The 21,071-nt window shown below is 38.0% G+C and overlaps 1 protein-coding gene across 4 annotated transcripts in view; it reads left to right on the top strand.

Moving 5' to 3' along the window:
- The window catches only part of LOC107590044 (rap1 GTPase-activating protein 2-like), a 62,582-nt gene that overhangs the window by 22,817 nt on the left and 18,694 nt on the right, over positions 1–21,071 (top strand). For 3 of the 4 annotated variants that reach the window (XM_016278649.1, XM_016278647.1, XM_016278650.1), the window contains 8 exons: positions 16,373–16,457; positions 17,406–17,441; positions 17,670–17,711; positions 18,470–18,502; positions 18,595–18,807; positions 19,067–19,170; positions 19,268–19,346; positions 19,973–20,026. In XM_016278649.1, coding sequence (XP_016134135.1) covers positions 16,373–16,457; positions 17,406–17,441; positions 17,670–17,711; positions 18,470–18,502; positions 18,595–18,807; positions 19,067–19,170; positions 19,268–19,346; positions 19,973–20,026 — 646 coding nt within the window. The remainder of the gene's footprint in view (positions 1–16,372; positions 16,458–17,405; positions 17,442–17,669; positions 17,712–18,469; positions 18,503–18,594; positions 18,808–19,066; positions 19,171–19,267; positions 19,347–19,972; positions 20,027–21,071) is intronic. The other variant, XM_016278648.1, reaches the window with a different exon arrangement.

The following is a 21,071-nucleotide window of genomic DNA, read 5'->3' as shown; positions in this document are numbered from 1 at the left end:
TGCTGGTGTTTCTTTGGGTGTCATTCAGCTCAGTTTGCAGTACTGAAAGTATAATCCGTTACTCACCGTAAAGCTTGTCACACGTTCTGGTTCTCACTGCTTTCTCTGCAAATCCAATCCGGGAACAGCTTCCTCACCCTAGCCATGGGGAATAGACAATGTAGCATGTTTCTCTTGATTTTGAGGGTGTCGTTTTTAGACGGCATACATTTGTGAATGCAGTTTTTAGTAATGCAGATTCATTATTTCTTTGCTATTTGTATACACTTATACGCTTTATTATCTTTTTATTTAAAATATTATTTTTATTTAACAATAATAAAAAAGTGAAATAGAAATATTCTTAGGACAACGCTGGAAAATAAATCAGAAAATAGTGATATAAATATATATTTCTAATATTAATGTGTTAATATAAAAATGTAATTTACATTTAATATAATATTTATAATTATACTATTATTATATTTATAATTATATTTAATATAATGATATTTATAATTATACTATTTTGTGTTTTTCCCCCCAGTGTTTTCCCTAAAATATTAGCTTTTTCCTTTTTTTCTATTACTTTTCTATATATTTATTATCTAGGCTATATCTCTATAATGCATCATATAGATAGGCTATTAATAATATAATTAATACACAGTATAATTCCTTAAATTCCTTTAAAATACTAAGCTAAAGTGATTCTTTACAAAAAAAATTAAGAAATATAGAAATTACACGGACAGTAATAGTTCACCCAAAAATGAAAATTCTGTTATCATTTACTCACCCTGTATGTTATTACATCATCTGTATGAATTTCTTTCTTCTGTTGAACACAAAAGAAGATATTTTGAAGAATGTTGATAACCAAAGAGTTAACGATAGCCATTGACTTCCATAGTATTTTTTTCCCATACTATGGAAGTCAGTGGCTACTGTCAACCCAAACAGGTTTGAATTTTCATTTTTGGGTGAACTGTTCCTTATACCTTTCAAAGTATGACATATTTATATAATGTCACTAGGTATATGTTTTAAAGTTGAAGTTGATTGTGCATTTTAATTAACATGACAACTGCAAAGGAAAGGATTGTAAAATCTTTATTAATGTTAATAGAATGTGCATAGGTTTGGTGTTGGCAGATCAGATATGCTATGCTGCTGCAGAAACATGCTGCTGCTGCTGCTGCTGCTAGAGAGAGGAAGATCCCCCGTAGCAGATCTAGGCAGGTGGTGCTGGGGAGGCGGTGGGCTAATATGAGGACACGAATACTTGCGGACATGCCATTTTTTGAATACGTCCTGTTTATATAGAAAAATGGTAATGAGTATGTGAATCCGATTGGCTGGGAACATAGAATTGAATGAACCAATTAGAGCGTGTGTAGAGATTCCTGGCTGAACTATTCATTAAACTAATATAATTTATTTAAGATATAACCAGGAATAGCTAAATATAATTTAAAAAACATACAAGCTTCTTAGAAAATTATACAATTTTTTCTATTTTAGCCTGTTCTCTACTTTAAGTGTGTTCACTGAGCCGCTGGTATTCAACCTGAGTTCATCCTCACTTTTAGTGCACTTGACACTTTATTCGTTGTTTGACTGCTGGTCATCAGTAGACAGAGCCTCTTCCACATCACTGCTCATTCGTCCTCTTCCTTTCTCTGTCTGTCCATCTCTCCATCATGCCCTACAGGAGTCGTGCTCGTCTGATGAAAAATAAATGCATAGCTGGAAGATTGAGATCCTCTCATAGTGAAAAAAAAAACACAACTGCACCGCTTATAACCTGAGACAAGAACTTGATTTTGTAGTGATAGAATTGTTAGAATTTGTTTCATATTGCATTTTTAACATTAAAAACTCATCCAGCACTATTATGCCTGTATGTTCGCAAGCATGTATAAACATTGTGTGTGTGTGATTGCGATCTAGTTAAGTTTTATTCCCTCTACACCTCAGTTTCACATGGCCCTATTAAGATTGAAGCTCATTTCAGCTGGAGGCAGTTAGGCTAAAGACAGTAATAACAGCTCCTGCTGAGAAATCTCTTTGTCATGTTACAAAACTGTGTTATAAAAGAAAAGCAATTAGTCTAATCACAAACTGAGCCCTGCTCTGCTAAAAAGACCACCGTGACTGGTCAGCTTATGTTTTGTTTTAGATGCTGGTCCATTAGGCTTCTTAACTAGCTAGCTTCATCAACTTGGACCTGTTTAGAAATTCACACTGGTTTATAGCAGTGTCCTTATCATCGATTAAGCTTCTGAACTGGATTTAACGTGCAAACTAATGCCACTTATAGCTACTTGTATGTGACTGTTTTGTTTTTAATGGAATAGTTCACCCAAAAATGAAAATTTGCTCACAGTTTACTCAACAAGTAATCCAGGCAAATCCAGTCCATAAATAAACAATTTACAAAGTGAAAAGCTGCATGTTTGTATAGAAACAAATAATGTGGATTACTTGTTGATTACTGTGATGTTTTTATCAGCTGATTTTTCATTCTGACGGCACCCATTCACTTCAGAGGATCTATTGGTGAGCAAGTGATGTAATGCAAAATGTATCCAAATCTGTTCCGATTAAGAAGCAAATTCATCAATATCTTGGATGGCCTGGTGGAGACACATTGGCAAAGCTTTTTTCAGCATTCAAGTAGAGGGACTGCACTTAACTCAGCAGCAGCGCTGGGTAGATTACTTCGATATTGTAGTTACTACTTCCAAATGACATGACAAAAATTGTAGTAACATAATCCATTACAAGACACATTTTAGGTAATGTAATCAGGCTACTTTTTGATTACTTTTAGATTACTTTTGACCCAAGTTGTTTATCACATTGATTTAAATAGGATAATCTTGTACCATATTGATATAAAAATACAAAGAGTAAAAAAATACATTCCATTCATTGTAATTAATAACATGAAGTGCATTAAACATTGTATTACATCAAGGTTTTCCAAACTGGGGTTCATAAAGAAACTGCAATTTAATGAAAAGCTTATAATTAAATTATAAACGTGTAAAATTAAAATAAGTCATTTTAGAATAACATCAATCAAAATAAAACACTTACTAAAAAAAAATAAAAAATTATTTGTTCACCTGCATGTCATGTGACCATTAACCTACAGAGAACCATGAATGTGCAAATGTGATGCTTAATTATTAAAATATTTATTTTAGAATCTCAAGGTACTTCAGGTAGATATGTTAGGTGAAAGATGTTTAGATGACAAAGTTTGGGAATGCCTGCATTCAGGGCCGGATTTACCTCTTTTTGTGACATAGGCAAAACTAATTTTTGGGTCCCCCTTCCCTATTAATATGTTAGGCCTAATATTACCACCCAAGCAAACAAAAATTTTCTTAATCAGTGCAAACCGTTACAGTGTTTTCTATCGCAATAAGCGCTTGCGAGTTTACTCAACAAGTAATCCAGGCAAATCCAGTCCATAAATAAACAATTTACAAAGTGAAAAGCTGCATGTTTGTATAGAAACAAATAATGTGGATTACTTGTTGATTACTGTGATGTTTTTATCAGCTGATTTTTCATTCTGACGGCACCCATTCACTTCAGAGGATCTATTGGTGAGCAAGTGATGTAATGCAAAATGTATCCAAATCTGTTCCGATTAAGAAGCAAATTCATCAATATCTTGGATGGCCTGGTGGAGACACATTGGCAAAGCTTTTTTCAGCATTCAAGTAGAGGGACTGCACTTAACTCAGCAGCAGCGCTGGGTAGATTACTTCGATATTGTAGTTACTACTTCCAAATGACATGACAAAAATTGTAGTAACATAATCCATTACAAGACACATTTTAGGTAATGTAATCAGGCTACTTTTTGATTACTTTTAGATTACTTTTGACCCAAGTTGTTTATCACATTGATTTAAATAGGATAATCTTGTACCATATTGATATAAAAATACAAAGAGTAAAAAAATACATTCCATTCATTGTAATTAATAACATGAAGTGCATTAAACATTGTATTACATCAAGGTTTTCCAAACTGGGGTTCATAAAGAAACTGCAATTTAATGAAAAGCTTATAATTAAATTATAAACGTGTAAAATTAAAATAAGTCATTTTAGAATAACATCAATCAAAATAAAACACTTACTAAAAAAAAATAAAAAATTATTTGTTCACCTGCATGTCATGTGACCATTAACCTACAGAGAACCATGAATGTGCAAATGTGATGCTTAATTATTAAAATATTTATTTTAGAATCTCAAGGTACTTCAGGTAGATATGTTAGGTGAAAGATGTTTAGATGACAAAGTTTGGGAATGCCTGCATTCAGGGCCGGATTTACCTCTTTTTGTGACATAGGCAAAACTAATTTTTGGGTCCCCCTTCCCTATTAATATGTTAGGCCTAATATTACCACCCAAGCAAACAAAAATTTTCTTAATCAGTGCAAACCGTTACAGTGTTTTCTATCGCAATAAGCGCTTGCGTTCAGTCAATAAAAATCGAATGTAGTTCTTAAAGGGGTCATATGATGCGATTTAACCTTTCTCTTTGAAGTGTTACAAGCTCTCGGTGCATAAAGAAGATCTGTAAAGTTGCAAAGACTAAAGTCTCAAATCCAAAGAGATATTCTTTATAAAAGTTAAGAGTCAACCACGCATACCTAAAACGGCTCGTTCTAACCAAGCGGCAACCTCCCCCTCTCTCTCGTGAAGCCAACAAGGCTTTTTTAGAGGCTGGCTGCAAAAGGGAGTCAATCCCATAGACTCCCCATGTTAAAATGCCCAACTTTACAGCAGAAAAAAACATGTTTACAGCCTGGTTCAAAAAATTATTTTGGTCTATATAGATAATTTTGCCCTTCATGACAGCTGTGAGGGGGGTGAATTTTTTATAACTCATCCGTTTAAATTATATTAAGCCTTAAAGTTCTGCATAATTAAGGGCGTGGCCACTTGAGTGACAGGTGGATTGCCGCTGCTGTCACCGGCGTCGAGCTAGGTGGGCGTGGCTTCACCAACCTGCTCCCGTCTCTTTGCCCATTTTCAATTATCCGGGAGTGACTAGCGGTGACGCGCTGCCAAGATGGCGATGGCCGCCTCCGCCCACTTTTGAGCTTCAAAAACGCTCTTCGGAAATCTACGGGTGACGTCACGGACACTATGTCCATGTTTTTATACAGTCTATGGTTCTAACATGCCCCCACATATCTACGTCACTATGTGGGAAGATTTGCATAACGCCGCCCAAATGTTCACTTATTCTTGTTGTAGAATAACCATGTCGCGAAGGCGCTGTGTGTTTCGTTGTGAAAGCGAAACTACTTTGTTTGGCCTTCCAAAAATGGACACGACTAGAAATCAGTGGTTAAGTTGTATTTACAACACTGTTCCAGAACACTTCAACCCAAATATTCAGATGTGTGCAGCACATTTTATGGAGGACCGTTTCCCGATCCTGGTAGTGTAGACTACAATGCCGGCTGTTCTGACTCAGAGACTGTAAGTACGTTTTTTTTATATTTAAAGAGAAAGTTTTTATATTTTATTTTTTAAAAATCAACTCGTTTCAGAAAGGCGGGGCAATAATGTACAGTATGTGGAAAATAATGTGTTTTTTTAACCTTAAACCGCATAAACACATTTCATTACACCAAATACACAAAATAATGTTCTTTTTAGCAGCATCATATGACCCATTTAATTTGTTTGAGAACTGAGAAAGACCTTCCATTAGGCTAATAGGCGCGGGATTGTGGCCACATAATAACCACTTCGGGAGTGCATTATTTCTCTAAAAATTTTAACGGCCTGGAGTCACAACCACACATCAAGACTGTTCAGATGATTGTTTCAAGACATTTGACATGTTTCCGTCCTGAAATCTCATGTGTTGAACTCATTTTTTACACACCTCAACCCAAACCTTCCGTTGCAAATTCCAAAACGTAATTTTAGAGCTAATAACAGAGGCTTGAGCCATTGATATGCAGGCTAACCCAGTTATTAATGCAGTCTAATGCAGTTATTAAAGAGAGTGAGAGAGAGAGAGAGAGCGCGAAAGGGAGAGGGAGAGAGATTAGGCACGAGTGAACACGTGCGAGTTAACAGCGTTCAGCAGCAGCATCTACTAATAGTGAATCTTTCAGTTAAACTGCTTCAAGAACCTTGCAACTGAGAAATGTCATAGCTTTTCAGTCACGAAACTATTTTATTGATAAATTCGCGGGGCAGTGCTGAAAGAAGTTTCTGTTCGCGTCTCCGCGTGTGTGCGCGAATGCGTTTCTATACTGTGTGTGCGTCTGTGAGAGAGACTGTGAGAAAGAAAGCATGATTTCTGTAGCCTACATAAAAAGGTGGAAGACATGGAAATAGTTTGTCATTTTTTACCCTATTGTTTGTTATAATTATTTGCTCAATGTCTTCTGGGGTTTTGGTTCTTTTACTGTTGTAGATAGCCCATAGTATAACAAAAATATTATATATCTATTCATTGTGTTAGGGAGGGAGGGAGCATAGGCACGTGCCTAGAATGCCTATGCGTAAATCTGGCCCTGCCTGCATTACATGTATATAAGAAATAATATCAATTTGGCGCCGGCTCGCTTCCCCCGTCTGCGCGTCCTGAAGCGCTTGATCAGCGCAGCTGCTCCCCCGACAACAATGTCCAGCAAAACATCCGAATAGTCGAAAACCGGTGAAATATCGGGTGGTGTGTACTTCCGAATGTCCAGCAATTCGTCTCTGGTGAAACTGATTGCAGGGATATAACTAAAGACAGGACAAACTAACAAAAACATAAAAACAACTTCAGAGCACGCCACGGAGGCAGCCATCAGCGTCGGCGCCATTGTGCATAATGTGCACAATTATGCATATCCCTATACAAGAGTATATCCCTATACAATTCAGAATTCTTCTGGCTGCTTCTGTCCTCTGTCACGTCATCAATAAACACCAGTAACCCAGTGCCACTGGAAGCCATGCATACTCAAGCCATCACACTGCTCCACCATGTTTCACAGATGATGTGCTTTGGATCATGAGCTGTTTCAAGCCTTCTCCATACTTTTTTCCTCCCGTCATTCGGGTACAGGTTGATCTTAACTTCATCCATCCAAATAATGTTTTTCCAGAAGTACTCTGGTTTTCTTAGATGTTTTTAGCAAAGTCTAATCTGGCCTTGTTTGCACCTTGTTGTGAAACCTCTGTATTTGCTCTCTTGAAGTCTTCTCTTTATTGCAGACTTTGACAGAGACACGCCTACCTCCTGGAGAGTGTTCTTCACTTGGCTGGATGTTGTGAAAGGGTTTTTCTTTACCATGGAGAGGATCTTTTGATCATCAGGCCTTTTTATGTTGCTGAGCTCACCAGTGTGTTCTTTTTCTCAAAATGTACCAAACTGTTGATTTGGCCACTCCTAATGTTTCTGCGCTCTGATGAATTTGTTTTGTTTTTGAAGCCTAACAATTGTCTGTTTCACTTGCATGTAGAGCTTCTTTGACCGCATGATCTGGGTTCAGAGCAACAGCTTCCAAATACAAATGGCACACTTAGAATCAACTCCAAACCTTCTGTCTGCTTAAATAATGTAGATAAAATGAAGGAATAGCCCACAACTGTCCATGAAACAGCTTTTGAGTCAACTGTGCAATTACTTATGGTCCCTTGAAAAAGGGGGGAGGTACATATTAGAGAGCTGTAATTCCTTAACCTTCTTTCCTGTACTGTAATTCCTTAGTCCTCTTTACTGAACTGACCAGTTACAGTAGATATTCAAATGATGGAACTTAATTTGCTTCCACCCAAAATGTAGTCGAAAAAGGCACATAAAACTGAAAATATTATTCGTTTTTTTGTGCATACACTAGCATACTGCCGAACACATTGCCTTTCAAAGTAAAGTCAATTTAATAGCGTGCACGAGTACAGGCACTCAACACTAGCAAGTTAGAAAGTTTTGTTCTTTTCCAGTGTCTGCACTATTTCTACCCAGAAGTTATGACAGATAAAAATGTCTTTGTACTTGCAAGTAACTCTTTACTCCCTCACACAAGCGCTTTGAATGTGTTTTGGTCCTCCACTGCTGATCCATTGTTCCATTATACTAGACAGATGTGTTTGACCGTTGTGCTTGTGTCTTTTGTAGTGAAGATGTGGTCATTATTCAATAGCAATTCCCGTGATCAGGAATTTCAAGATTTCCCCATGCATATTTTAAAATGGGTTCAAGTTGGTCACTTTGATTTGTTGCACTTACCAACAAAAAGCCCCTCTATTAATTAGAAATGGGCAAATTGTCTCCCCCAATATATATATTTTTTTTAGTGGTTCAAGTGCATAGTGTTGAAACACGATTGTAGTTAAAGGGTTAGTTCACCCAAAAAATGAAAATTAGTCCATGTTTTACTCACCCTCAAGGCATCCTAGGTTTATAAAACTTTCTTCTTTCAGACAAATCCAGTTGGAGTTGTATTAAAAATTGTCCTTGCTCTTCCAAGCTTTATAATGGCATGGGCGGGTGTTTTTTGTTCAACAGTCCAAAAGTAGTCAAATACAGTGCATCCATCCATACTAAAACATGTGCCTCACACGGCTCCGAGGGTGAATAAGCAAAACAAAACGCCGGTCATGCATTAGAAGCACAAAACCAAGCCAAGAGGAGGAGACTGGTTTCCCTTTGCTAAAGTAAGGAAACTTTGCTTCCTTTGCTCCAGTAAACAAACTTGCGAGACTTTGTTTATGATAACCATGTCTTGAGGTTACCTGCACAGTTTTGGCAAAGCACCACCTAGTGGTCAGGAGATATGAAAAATCCCGAAATTGTTTTAAGGTTATATTTCTCCAATGTTTTGGCATATTGGCAAACCTATGTGTTTGTCATTGTCACCCATAGTTAACCACATCATGTCAATTTGGTAAATCATTCATTAATGTAACTAGTAGTTTTATTTATGATTTTTCAGCCGTTTTGAGTAAAATCATTTTAAAATGTATGTAGTTACTGAAAGGTCTTAAAGCACTTGGAAAAAATCTGTGGTGTTGATGCCAGTATAGTTATCATTAGAGTTATGTTTCTTGGTCCACTTATAATGGTCATGAAGAGTCAAACTGATGCATTAAGCCATATATGATGTGATATATGAAATATCAAACTGTATGTGGCCTCTGAGAACACAGCTGCCTGTTGGTACCGGGCTGATAAATTTAATGTGTTTTGGTACACAGTGCCATAATAGAGGGCACGTGCACACAAACACACACACACAAAACACTTCAAAGGCAACATAGAGAGAGACTTCTGGATCTGCCTTATACCTTTAGTCTTGGTGCTTGTGCAGTATGTTGGGGGTTTTAATGAAAAGAAGCCGTGCAAAAACGGAAAACTGTTTATGAACTACTCTAGAAAGCCAATGCCAGTCTATGTGGCATCCCTGCTGAGAAGAGAAGGGCAGACAGAAACCTGTAGACTTCAGATATTTACCCCCTCAAATCTCTGTTGCCATCACGTTTAGGGATCAAGTGCTCTTGTGGCTGTGTGCTCTGTCTCCAGGGTCTTATCAGTGACTGCATGTGTTTATCAGACATGAAAGCAGCAGGGGGCCAGTTCTCCCAACACGTGTGCACCTGGCGGACCAGTGGCCTTGAATACCAAGCACACGGCTCTGGTCGTGGATCTTCCTGCCCATTAGCTGTCAGTTATCATGGCTCCTCACCTCTTCCTCTGGAAAAAATGCTCACACAAGTACAGCAAGCTGTGCTTCAAACTGGCATATCTGTTCAATTGTGGTTGCACATTGTGGTTTAACAACAGGCACCTGCTGGTTGTGCTTTTTGAAACATCAGGTCTAATGATGGAAAGAGACACTACACTTCCTCACACATTCCTATGTGTTACGGGGCAAACAAGACATGAGACGTACGGATCCATTTGCAAGCTTTATTAAGGGCATGGTCAAAACAGGCGAGGGTCAGGCAATGGCAAACAGGAATATAGAAGACAAAACAAGAGCAGTCCAGTAAACAAGCGAGGGTCAGTCGATGACGAACGTAATCCAACAGGGGCGAGACTAGAGGGATAATCCAGGTACAAAGAAAAGGTCTAGGCAGGGGCAAACAGTATCCGAACAGGGCAAGATGATAGAGGTAATCCAAAGTACAAAGGCAAGGATCAGAAGACGAGGAAACAGACAAGGCAAGACTAAGCTAGACTAAGAAACTTAAACCAGGCTCCGTAACGTAGCTATCACAACTAGCGATATGCGCATACAATACTCGGCCGCCTGAAAGGGATCTGAGTGAGTGTTATATAGTGAATGTGTGATTGGTTACAGCTGTGTGCAATCAGTGTTGTGTGCAATCAGTGCAATGGATGTTGGGATATGTAGTCCGGGATGACATGCAACAGTTTGTGTAGTGCGAGAGTCAATGTAATGGAAGGGTGACCTCTGGTGGTGATTGAACGGAAGTCCATGGACAGGATTCGTGACACTATGAAAGTATTACAAAAAAGTTCACTTTTTTGTTTGTCTGATGCTGTTGTGAATATGCATAATTTCTCATCTGTATCGGGTAGTTTCCGCAATTGTGGCATATTTTGGCATTACATTACTTTTTAAAAAACTGTTTCTTAAATAATTGTAAGAATAAAAAATCAAGTATAATCAAATATATCTTTAATTTATTATCAATACAAGTTTGCCTATATTTATGAACCAACATCTGTGACTTGTTGCATAAAGCTGTTTGAACAAACTCTGAGTTCCAGAGTGGGTTTAGAATTGACACATCTCTACAAATCCAGCCCGGTTTAAATCAAGTTCAGTGGGCTCACAATGCTTGCTATAAACATTCTCTGTCACCTCAGGGTTTGAGCCAGAGTTTATGATTAATTCTGGAGCGTGTGCACCTGAAAGTGAGAAATCTGCAGGGAACAGCTAATAGCACAAAATATAAGAGAGTGTCTGTTTGATTAATTTCTCATTATGGTTGTTTTGAAAAATATCATGAATTTAAATACATTTACAAGGCAGGAAGAAACACAGCTACTGCCACAAAAGTTGTAGAAGGCAGCTGAAAGAAAATATCTGATTATTTCAATGCAAGTAAATGAACTGAATTTATACATTTAATAATTTATATTCACAGAGCTTAAAACAAAACATGTAATTTAATAGTAGTTGTTAAAAAATATTGCTTATATTGCCATGACAATTAAAGGAATACTTCACCCATTAACCCAAAAATTTTAATTAATGCTGAAAATGTACTCACCCTCAGGTCATCCAAGATGTAGATGAGTTTGTTTGTTCATTGTAACAGATTTGGAGAAATTTAGCATTACATCATTTGCTCACCAATGAATCCTCTGCAGTGAATGGGTACCATCAGAATGATAATAATCCACAAGTAATCCACTCGACTCCAGTCCATAAATCAACATCTTGTGAAGTGAAAAGTTGTTTTTAATAAACAAATCCATTATTAAGACGTTTTTAAAGGGGTCATATGATGCAATTTCAAGTTTTCCTTTCTCTTTGGAGTGTTACAAGCTGTTTGTGAATAGATAAGATCCCTAAAGTTGCAAAGACTAAAGTCTCAAATCTAAAGAGATATTCTTTATAAAAGTTAAGACTCGTCCACGCCCTCCTAAAACGCCTCGTTCAAACACGCCCCCACATGTCTACGTCACTGTGTGGGAAGATTTGCATAACACTGCCCAAATGTTCACGCAAAGAAAGAAGGCGTAACTTTTATTCTCGCTGTAGTATTGTTGCCACCTCTGCCATGTCGTGGAGACGCTGTGTATTTCATTGTTAAAGCGAAACTACTTTGTTTGGCCTTCCAAAAGAGGACACAACGAGTAATCAGTGGTTAAGTTGTATTTAAAATACTGTTTCAGAACAGTTCAACCCAAATATTCAGATGTGTGCAGCGCATTTTATGGAGGGCTGCTTCCTGAACCTGGGAGAGTAGCCTACAATGCTGTGCACAAAGGTTGTTTCTATAAAGTGGGGCAATTCCAACTTTTGCCAGGACAGTCTGGTGCTTCTGACTCACAGCCTGTAAGTACGTTTTCATATTTAAAGAATTTGCCACTAAAGATTCAAACGCGAGTTTTGAGCAGTGTAGAGTAGCGCTTGTTTTTGTCGTTTCACCGATCACAAATGCAGACATGGTTTTGTTTACATGCCACGATACGCAACGCAACACGTAAAAAGACAGTATAAGTCATTTTAATCCGTAATTATGTCCCCACTGGATGCAACAAATGCCTTGTTTATAATAGGTTTTAATGTTTTTGTCTCGTCGCTCTGGCCGGACACGGCATCACAGTATGGTAAGGGGCGTAACATTTCCGTCACACGCTTGAGGTATTCGGCCAATCACCACGCACTGGATAGCTGACCAATCAGAGCACACCTCGCTTTTCAGAATGATGATCTTTGTAAAAATCGGCACGTTTCAGAAAGGCGGGGGATAGAGGAGCAACAATAATGTGCAGTATGTGGAAAATAGTGTGGTTTTTTAACCTTAAACCACATAAACACATTGCGTTACACCAAATACACCAAATAATGTTATTTTTAGCAACGTCATATGACCCCTTTAACTTCAAACTTGAGTTCTCTATCCATAATATTGCTTTCTCTTCATCTCATCCCTAATCGGGAGAGAAATATGCACAGATCAAGCACAATTACAAGCAAAAACAGTACAAAACAGTTCTAAACAAATATATCAATGGATTTATGTGTGAGAGGGAAACAGGGGATGGACTTCTTCACTCTAGGAAGTGTTATTTTGGATTATGTACTTGTATTTTGACCAGAAGCGACTGTTTAAAGTCAAAATGCCATTGATTATATTTTATTAATGTAATAAATGGTGTCTATTTGATTTAGATATTTAATATTTATTTCTAGAAAATAACAAATAAACAAAAATTCTAACTGTTTAGATATTGTAATAAGGGTGCAAAAATTGCAAACCTCATAAAACGGCTTGACCTAACAAAGAAAATAAGCATTTTTTTAGTTTCAGTTGCTCAATGTATTCCGCAAAGTAACTGCAATCTGAATACCATCCTGATGACACCGAAGCCTATACTATTATTTTATGATTTGCTAACGTGAAACTGTCACATCCATCTCCACCACATCCCTCTTCTCACACATCCCCACCTCAGCGTCTGTCACCCACCTCAACACAGTGTGTTACTCCTGCATGTGAGAGCCGCTCTTTATCATCAGCACTGTCTGGTGGCTTACATGAAACAACTCAAATCTCCTGTTTTTACTAAATAGCACCCTTGTCTTATTCAGTATCATACCACCACATAAAGGATGTTCAGATCATCCCTGCATGTCATGAGTCATTTGTATTTCATGACTGTTTTTGAAATGAGCTGATTTGCACACTATATATCGTTACACTTGTTATATTGGCATATTTGTCTGGCAGCCATTAGTCTGTGACACACAGCTCTTGATGAGTCTGAATGCCTCATCATAGAGCGATAGGCTACACCAGTGTTGTCCTGCGCACACGGCGATAATTGCCTTCAGCTAGCAAATCCCCTGAAGCATTTAATGCTCTTTATGTTACGGAGGTGTTTCGCTTACATCTCACTCCGGCCGAAATCATAACAAGTAGGAGCGGATTTGCACAGCAAGTGAAATTAAATAATGAAAATGGGCTTATAATTGCAGCGAGTCCCAGAAAAGCCCTCGAAAATCTCCATATGACTTTCTGTTTGAAGAGTCTAAAACAAGACATCGTCAACACTTTTTATGTGTTATATTGGATATTCTATGAGTTAGGATTTTTTTCTAGATATGGATGTAATATAATGGATTGCCAGTTAATAGTTGGTATTTTGTTCAGGATTTGCTGTCTTTTGAGATATTTAGAAAGGTTACCTCGACATTAAAGAGTCTGAGAGTCATAAAATGTGCCTACAGGGCAGGAACAAAATCCACACAGACACCATGTAATCGCTGTATCGAATGGAAGAAAAGAGCTGGAATAGCAATAATTCCATACTGTGGGCTTCCGAGACTTAAAACGCAAGATGACAAACAGAGAAAAAAGGTGCAAGACAAAAACAGATCACTGCATATCTGAGTAAATGAATATGTGGTGAGAAAAAGACAGATATATAGTAGAAATGTCTGAGAAAATAGCAGAAGAGCAGAGGTTAAGCAATGAAAGCTCCTTAATCGAGAATAAGGTGTCAAAGTAAAATGCCATTTGAGAGGGAGGGTGATAGAGAGAGAGAGAGCGAGAGAGAGAGAGAGAGAGAATGAGAGGTATTCACGGTGAAGGATGCACACACACAGTCTGTGCGGGCAAGGACGGCACCTCATCTTTGGAGATTGTGACGATGCAGATTTAGCCAGAGCTGGTGTCTGTGTGATGTGACGAGAGACTGAGGACTAGGACTGAGACTGAACCTGAGGTTTGGCCATGTCTGAGTTCAGGTCTAGAGTGCGCTGTCGGAGAGCAGGTGTCCGTGCTGCCGCCGCTCTTATCGGACTCCTCCACCGTTCACGCAAGCGGTGTGAGAGACGGAGGTTGACGGAGACAGACGGCCAGTGGTGGGTGAACATCATTGTGGGTCGTATATGTCTGTATGTGGTGGAGAGAGATATATGTGTGTGTGAGAGAGAGGTGAGAACATCCATGCATTATTTAAGTTTGTACTCAATGCAACACTGCTGTTCATGAATTAGATTTTGGATTCTGTCACACAAAGTTTGGCTGGAAATTGAAACTCCAGGGGAATGTTTTGAAGGACTTGTACTCAATTAATTCTAGGCCGCATGTTCTGCACACTTTATGAGCAAGTTGTGCTTAGTGATTTTTGGTGCTCTCTTGCCAAATAACAAGGGAATGTTTGGTAGCTTTATGATTTTATAAATAATATAGTTAATAGTAATACTGTTTGATGAGGATTAGTGAAAACAAATTGTTCAGTGTTGTGTAGCAGCCAGGTTTTGTATCAGTACTTTACATGATTCAGTCATTTTGACATCTTAATATGTAATATTATACTTTAGCATCATCAGTAGCATCTTGATTTCAGAATCGATATTTATTTCCTAGCAAACTGAGTAATGAGGAAATGTGTTTCGATGGATGGATGGATGGATGGATGGATGGATGGATAGATAGATAGATAGATAGATAGATAGATAGATAGATAGATAGATAGATAGATAGATAGATAGATAGATAGATAGTGAAATTACCCACAATCACTCTCGCTGAGTTTTCCAGGAAAGGTGTTTTCATGTTGACTGAAATGACAGACAATGTGACAATAAGCTGTTCACATCCTCCCAGAGGTGTGAAGATAATTCTCCTGGTCAGGATGTGTTGTTTACTTGGTATGGTGCCATTTATTGAGTATATTTCTGTGTGTGTGTGTGTGTGTGTGTGTGTGTGTGTGTGTGTGGTTTTTTGTCCAAATATGAGCTGAAGTATCAGAAGTTTTTGTGTGTATATGTACATGGAGACTGGATTCTTTTGGCTAGAGTGTTGAGTATGTGAGCGAAATACCTTGTCACGCATAATGAACGATATGTCACTTGCTCCCTAATACAAATATATTGATGGATTTATGGGATCTATTTACAGAGAGCTTATGAAGGATTGGGTGGGTATTTTTAGAGCCTTGTTCATTTCTGTCTCTAACCTCTCCCTTGCTCCCCCTTCCTCTCTGTTTCTCTGTCCGTACCTCACTTATGAAGAGGGAGGTGGAAAGTGAAGGAAAATTAATTTTGAGCAGGAGCCTCTACATCCTCAACCTGTCAGCCTCCTGTCCTGAGAACTCATTTAAAGAACAGATTGCCCATCTTTGGCCCATTTTTTATTGATGATCTTGAAATCATATGAGGGTCAAATAGGAGAGGTACATTCCTGAGGAGTGAAATGAGGCAATAGAAAGGCTTTCAGCGAGGATCCTCTCTGTGTGAAGATGACACTGCAGACAACCATACAAAATTAAATTGTCAGCTTTTAGAAGTGCACTTATAGTATCTTTTTTATTATAGCCTACTTTATACTTTCGCTATTTTACTGACATTTAGAGGCAGTATTTAGCTACTGATGCCACATTGAAGAAATTCAAAGTGAGTCAGGTTAACTTGTTCCACCAATCAATAAATCAGTCAATAAATGCATTCTTTTTTCACATTTAAACATTCATAAAGATGAGAAAGAATAATGAGTGCGCCTCAGATGTAGATCATAGATTAATGCATTAGGGAAACTGTGTATTTCAGTACATTTGTAGCTGTATATTTGTTGCTTTAATGTTATTTTGAAAGTGTAAAATGACGGTGATGATGTCACTGTGTCGCAGGAAGCAGGAGTTGCTGACCATCTCCAATGTACCCCTGGCAGACTGCCCTCCTTCTCCCCCCAGAACCGCCCCTCCCACCATGAAGGTAAGCGGCACGTCTGTTTCTCAGGGCCTGTTATGAATCAGCACTGAAAGAAGATTTGCCGAGAGAGCTTACAGCTGCAAAAAGCAAATTGAGGCATGGTGTCAAGCCTCCAGATAACATTTCATAAATAGTTTATTATAAAGCCGCAATTATTGACTCATTTGGTTCACACAGATAAAACCGTCTTTCTTCTCTCTTTTCTGGAGACAAGACCCTAGCACAAACCTGTAGCTGGTGATGTGCCCTGCTTACTCAGTAGACCATGACTTCAGACATCATCCCCTAGGTAGTCTATACCTGTATGCTCCTCAGAGGAGGAAGAACGGAAAAGCAAACTCTCAAAATGCCTGTCACATTTTATAAGAATGCAAGAGTTTTTGAAAAATGCACTAAATGTACAATAGTTATATGTATAGTGGGATCAATTTTAGTTAGTCAACTTATTGCAGATGTTCTTATTTTATGTGAAATTAAATTACAGCTTGCCACACAAAGACAACTACACTATTCCCTGCTGGTTATGTATAACATTAAGGGTCCCAATACAGAACCCTGAGGAACCTCAAAATGTTTTTTTTATTTATTACATGTTTATAACAGATTGTCAGATTAACTTGTGTTAAGATCCTTTGGCATTCTGTGAGATCAGCAGCTACAAAAGCAGTTGTATGAATATAACAGATTGTCGGATTAACTTGTGTCTTCTGGCATACTGTATACTCAGCAACAAAAATAGCAGATTGTGATATTTAGTGCTCTGAACTGACAGTAAGTGCTGCTTGCTGCAGCAATACACAAGGGATTACAATACTCAACCACATTCATGTCATTCACACCTAGTAGACTGTAATGCGTGATGGCCTTGTTGTTGACATGCTAAATAGAGTGAAATACTTGCCATGTTATAGGTTAGCCAAAATATTAACCTCTATATTTCTTTTTCAACAGTCTACTCAGTTTTTTGACATGTTGGACAAGATGGAGGTAAGAAGTGAAATCCTTGAAAAAAGTGAATATATATAATATTACCTTGTTTGTTTTTATTTTTACTTGGTCAGCTGTCAGCTAGAGTAGCTACTTAGTGCTAAATTGTTTAATTCAACTTTGGTTAAATAGAAAATATAGGTGTGGTATTGTGTTTGGTGCCTCACCACTCCTCCACTGTCAGTTGCTAACACTGCAACCTCTGACATTTTGACCCTGACCCTTTAGCAGGTTTCTGAGGTGGAGGAAATGAGGCCACAAAGTTTAAAGGTCAGAGGGTTTGAAAACATTTAACTAGATTACACCTCAGCTCAGTGCTTGTCTATGTTTCGAACTTGAAGTATTTTCATTGCATGAGGTTGGAGTTCTTCATAAATGTCCTGTATGCATCATTATATATTGTACAGTAGGTCCAAAAGTCTGAAAATACTCTGAAAGTCCCATTTAAACCTGGATTTTAAAGACATTTTTGAATTTTCAAAACAATAAAACAACAACAAAAACATTTTAGATTCTGTGTTATTTAAGTGTCATTGAGGCAAAAAGGGGACATACTAAAACTAAAACATTCTGAAATTAATTTTCCATTTTTAAATAAATTGTTATGCTCATACTATAATGATGAAAATGTATTAAATTAGACAAATGCAAAATAGAAGCATTTTCGCTTGGGCTCAGACATTTGGACTGCGTTTTATACATACAGTATAGAAAAGCAAGTGCTGGATTAAGCATTTTTAAACGTCTTACAAGCAAAATAACAACAAAGACCACCACTAAAGAAATAATCCTACCCTCAAATGCATGTGTTCATTCAGATTGTCCAGACAGCCACATAAAAATGTCTGTTGTAAGCATGAGTGTGAAGCGTTGTGTGGACTGCATGTAATTTCTCATATAATGTGGTTGCATGAGCAACATATGCCTCATAGCACGCTTCCTGTCATGGCACAATCATCTTTCCAAAACCCTGTGAAGAGGTCCATTTACAGCATTATCTTATGAAAGTGTTATTTTTACCCCTGCAGGATGACTACATTCCATACCCACAGATAAAGGAGGTACAGCAATCCAAATCTGTTACTATAATAATATATACTTCTAAAAACAGTGGATTGGATTTGGATCTAATTGTTTGATTTCTCTTTCAAAGGTGTTACAGCGGGGTGAGCCATATCCTCAGGTTATCCTGCCTCAGTTCGGGGGTTATTGGATAGAAGATCCCGACGTCTCTGCTGCCATCCCTAACTGGGAGAATGGCTTCTGTGATGAGGAAGATGAAGAAGGAAGCAATTCAGGACAGTTTGGCTACAGACTGGAGAGTAACTATGCCATTCGCGCGTACCGCAAGAACTTTCTGGGCAGGGTGAGAACTCAGTAGTTGTGCAAATACGTTTAGTAAAACCAATCCACATCAGGATGGGGCTATTATACTTGAATGTACCATCAGACAGGGGCTTTTGGCAAATATTTGTCTAAGATCATTTCAAACGGATCACTCACAGGTCGTTTTTTATTGTCAGAGCGCTGATAATCAGCAGTCGGTGTAATTTAACGCTGTGTTCTTTATACCGGCGATGGATTTGTTCGCAATTAAACCGCTTTCTCTTATCTGCCGGTCTCAGGAACATCTGAACTTCTACTGCACGGCCAGTAACCATGGCAACCTTGTACTGTCCCTCAGACACGAGGAGGTAAAGGAGCAAGAGTACCTGCACATCATTCTCAGGTAATAACAGCCCTTTCAATCTGTTATGTGTAATTACATGATTGGCACATTTTGAAACGTTTGATTGCATTGTTCTATCAAATTCTCCCTCGCTTAGGACTCCATCAAAGACAATCTATGACAGGATCTCTTTGGCAGGCTTGACAGAGCTCCCCAGTGTCCCTCAGTTAGCAAAGGTAATGATTGTACCCTGCAGAGATGGTTCACGGGCTTTAACCACTTAAAACACCCTGACAGGCCCTTAAGTCTTATTGATTAACTCTAAAGAACAAAAAGTCATTTCTAAAGTGTAAACACAGTTATTTACCAGTATGTCGTCTGCCATTTTAAAGGTTAGACTGATGTGTACGTGCAGTAAAAAAACATTTTGTTTTCATTAAATATATCCAAACATTCAAGTACTTGTTTATTTATTCTTCTCACCCAATTGTTTTGTGAGTCTGTCTCACATAATGCAACTTTGCAAAGAGGCTGTTACTGAAGGATGGAGGAGGTCAAAGTATATTATATTAAATATATATATTGGATGTGACAGTAAACCCACAGCCTGTGTCAGAGTGGAGCTTCACACTTCACATGCAAATGTGGTGTTTCTTACAGGCACAGCAGAACTATTTATTTCTAAGGGTCAGATAGAAAACACTTTTGTGTTGTGTGTTTTGTTATGTGAGTGCTTTTGGTATGAAAACAAATAACACCATGTGGAAAAAATATATATAATAATTATAAAAGGTAACTTATGACATCTTTAAAGAATTAAATGAGTGAACCGTGTTTTTGTGTTATGGTTTTCCCACTATAGCTACTATGTGAAGACATTGTAGGTCTGAGGTTTAGTCCTGTGCTGTACCCAAAGGTGAGTTCAAGATTAAGATTTTTATAATTAATGTTGTAATGTTATATTATATTATATGCACTATTTTTCAAAAGTTTGGGGACTAATTTGTTTTTTCAACAAAATTCATGTTTTTATTTGACTCCATTGTTTAAAAATGTAAATGGTTAACAATTATGTTTCTATTTTAAATACATGTTGTTTTTTAACCTTTTATTCATCAAAGAATCTTGAAAAAATGTATTATTGCTTTCATAAAATTATTAAGCAGCACAACTGTTTTTAACATTGATAATAATAAGAAATGTTTTTAGGCACTAAATCAGCATATTAGAATCATTTCTAAAGGATCATGTAACACTGAAAACTGGAGCAATGGCTGCTGAAAATTAATACATTATGTTTTCAAATATATTGCACTAGAAAGCAGTTAAATTTTAATGCCATAATGTTTCAGAATAATACTGTTTTACTCTATTTTTAACCAAATTAATGCAGCCTTGGCGAGCAAGCCTTTTTTCAATAACATTTAAAAACCTTAAAGGGGTCATATGACGCGATTAAAATTTTCTCTTTGGAGTGTTACAAGCTCTTGGTGCATAAAGAAGATCTGTAAAGTTGCAAAGACTAAAGTCTCAAATCCAAAGAGATATTCTTTATTCTTTTTCAGAGTCAGCCACACCTACCTAAAACGGCTCGTTCTAACACGCCCCCACATATCTACCTCACTATGTGGGAAGATTTGCATAATGCCGCCCAAATGTTCACGCAAAGAAAGGCGGCGTAACCTTTATTCTCACTGTAGTTTTGACGCTGCAGCCATGTCGTGAAGGTGCTGTGTGTTTCGTTGTGAAAGCGAAACTACTTTGTTTGGTCTTCCAAAAGAGGCCGATATCCGCTTCGTCATGCATGATCTGTGCTGGTTGCTGAGGGAATACATCAACCGTAGCCCGGGGTCGTCACATGTGGTTGCCACTCATTCGTCGGATCCGCCGGGAGCGCCATTCTCGACCCCGCCGCCTCGGCTCACTCTGTCCCGGCCTCAGCGCACGCTAAGCCGGGGCTT

The sequence above is a fragment of the Sinocyclocheilus grahami genome, unplaced genomic scaffold, assembly GCF_001515645.1.
Source record: "Sinocyclocheilus grahami isolate Dianchi unplaced genomic scaffold, SAMN03320097.WGS_v1.1 scaffold124.1, whole genome shotgun sequence".
In the NCBI taxonomy this organism is placed as follows: domain Eukaryota; kingdom Metazoa; phylum Chordata; class Actinopteri; order Cypriniformes; family Cyprinidae; genus Sinocyclocheilus; species Sinocyclocheilus grahami.
Note: the sequence above shows the minus strand (reverse complement) of the source record. Positions and strands in the feature narration are given on the sequence as shown.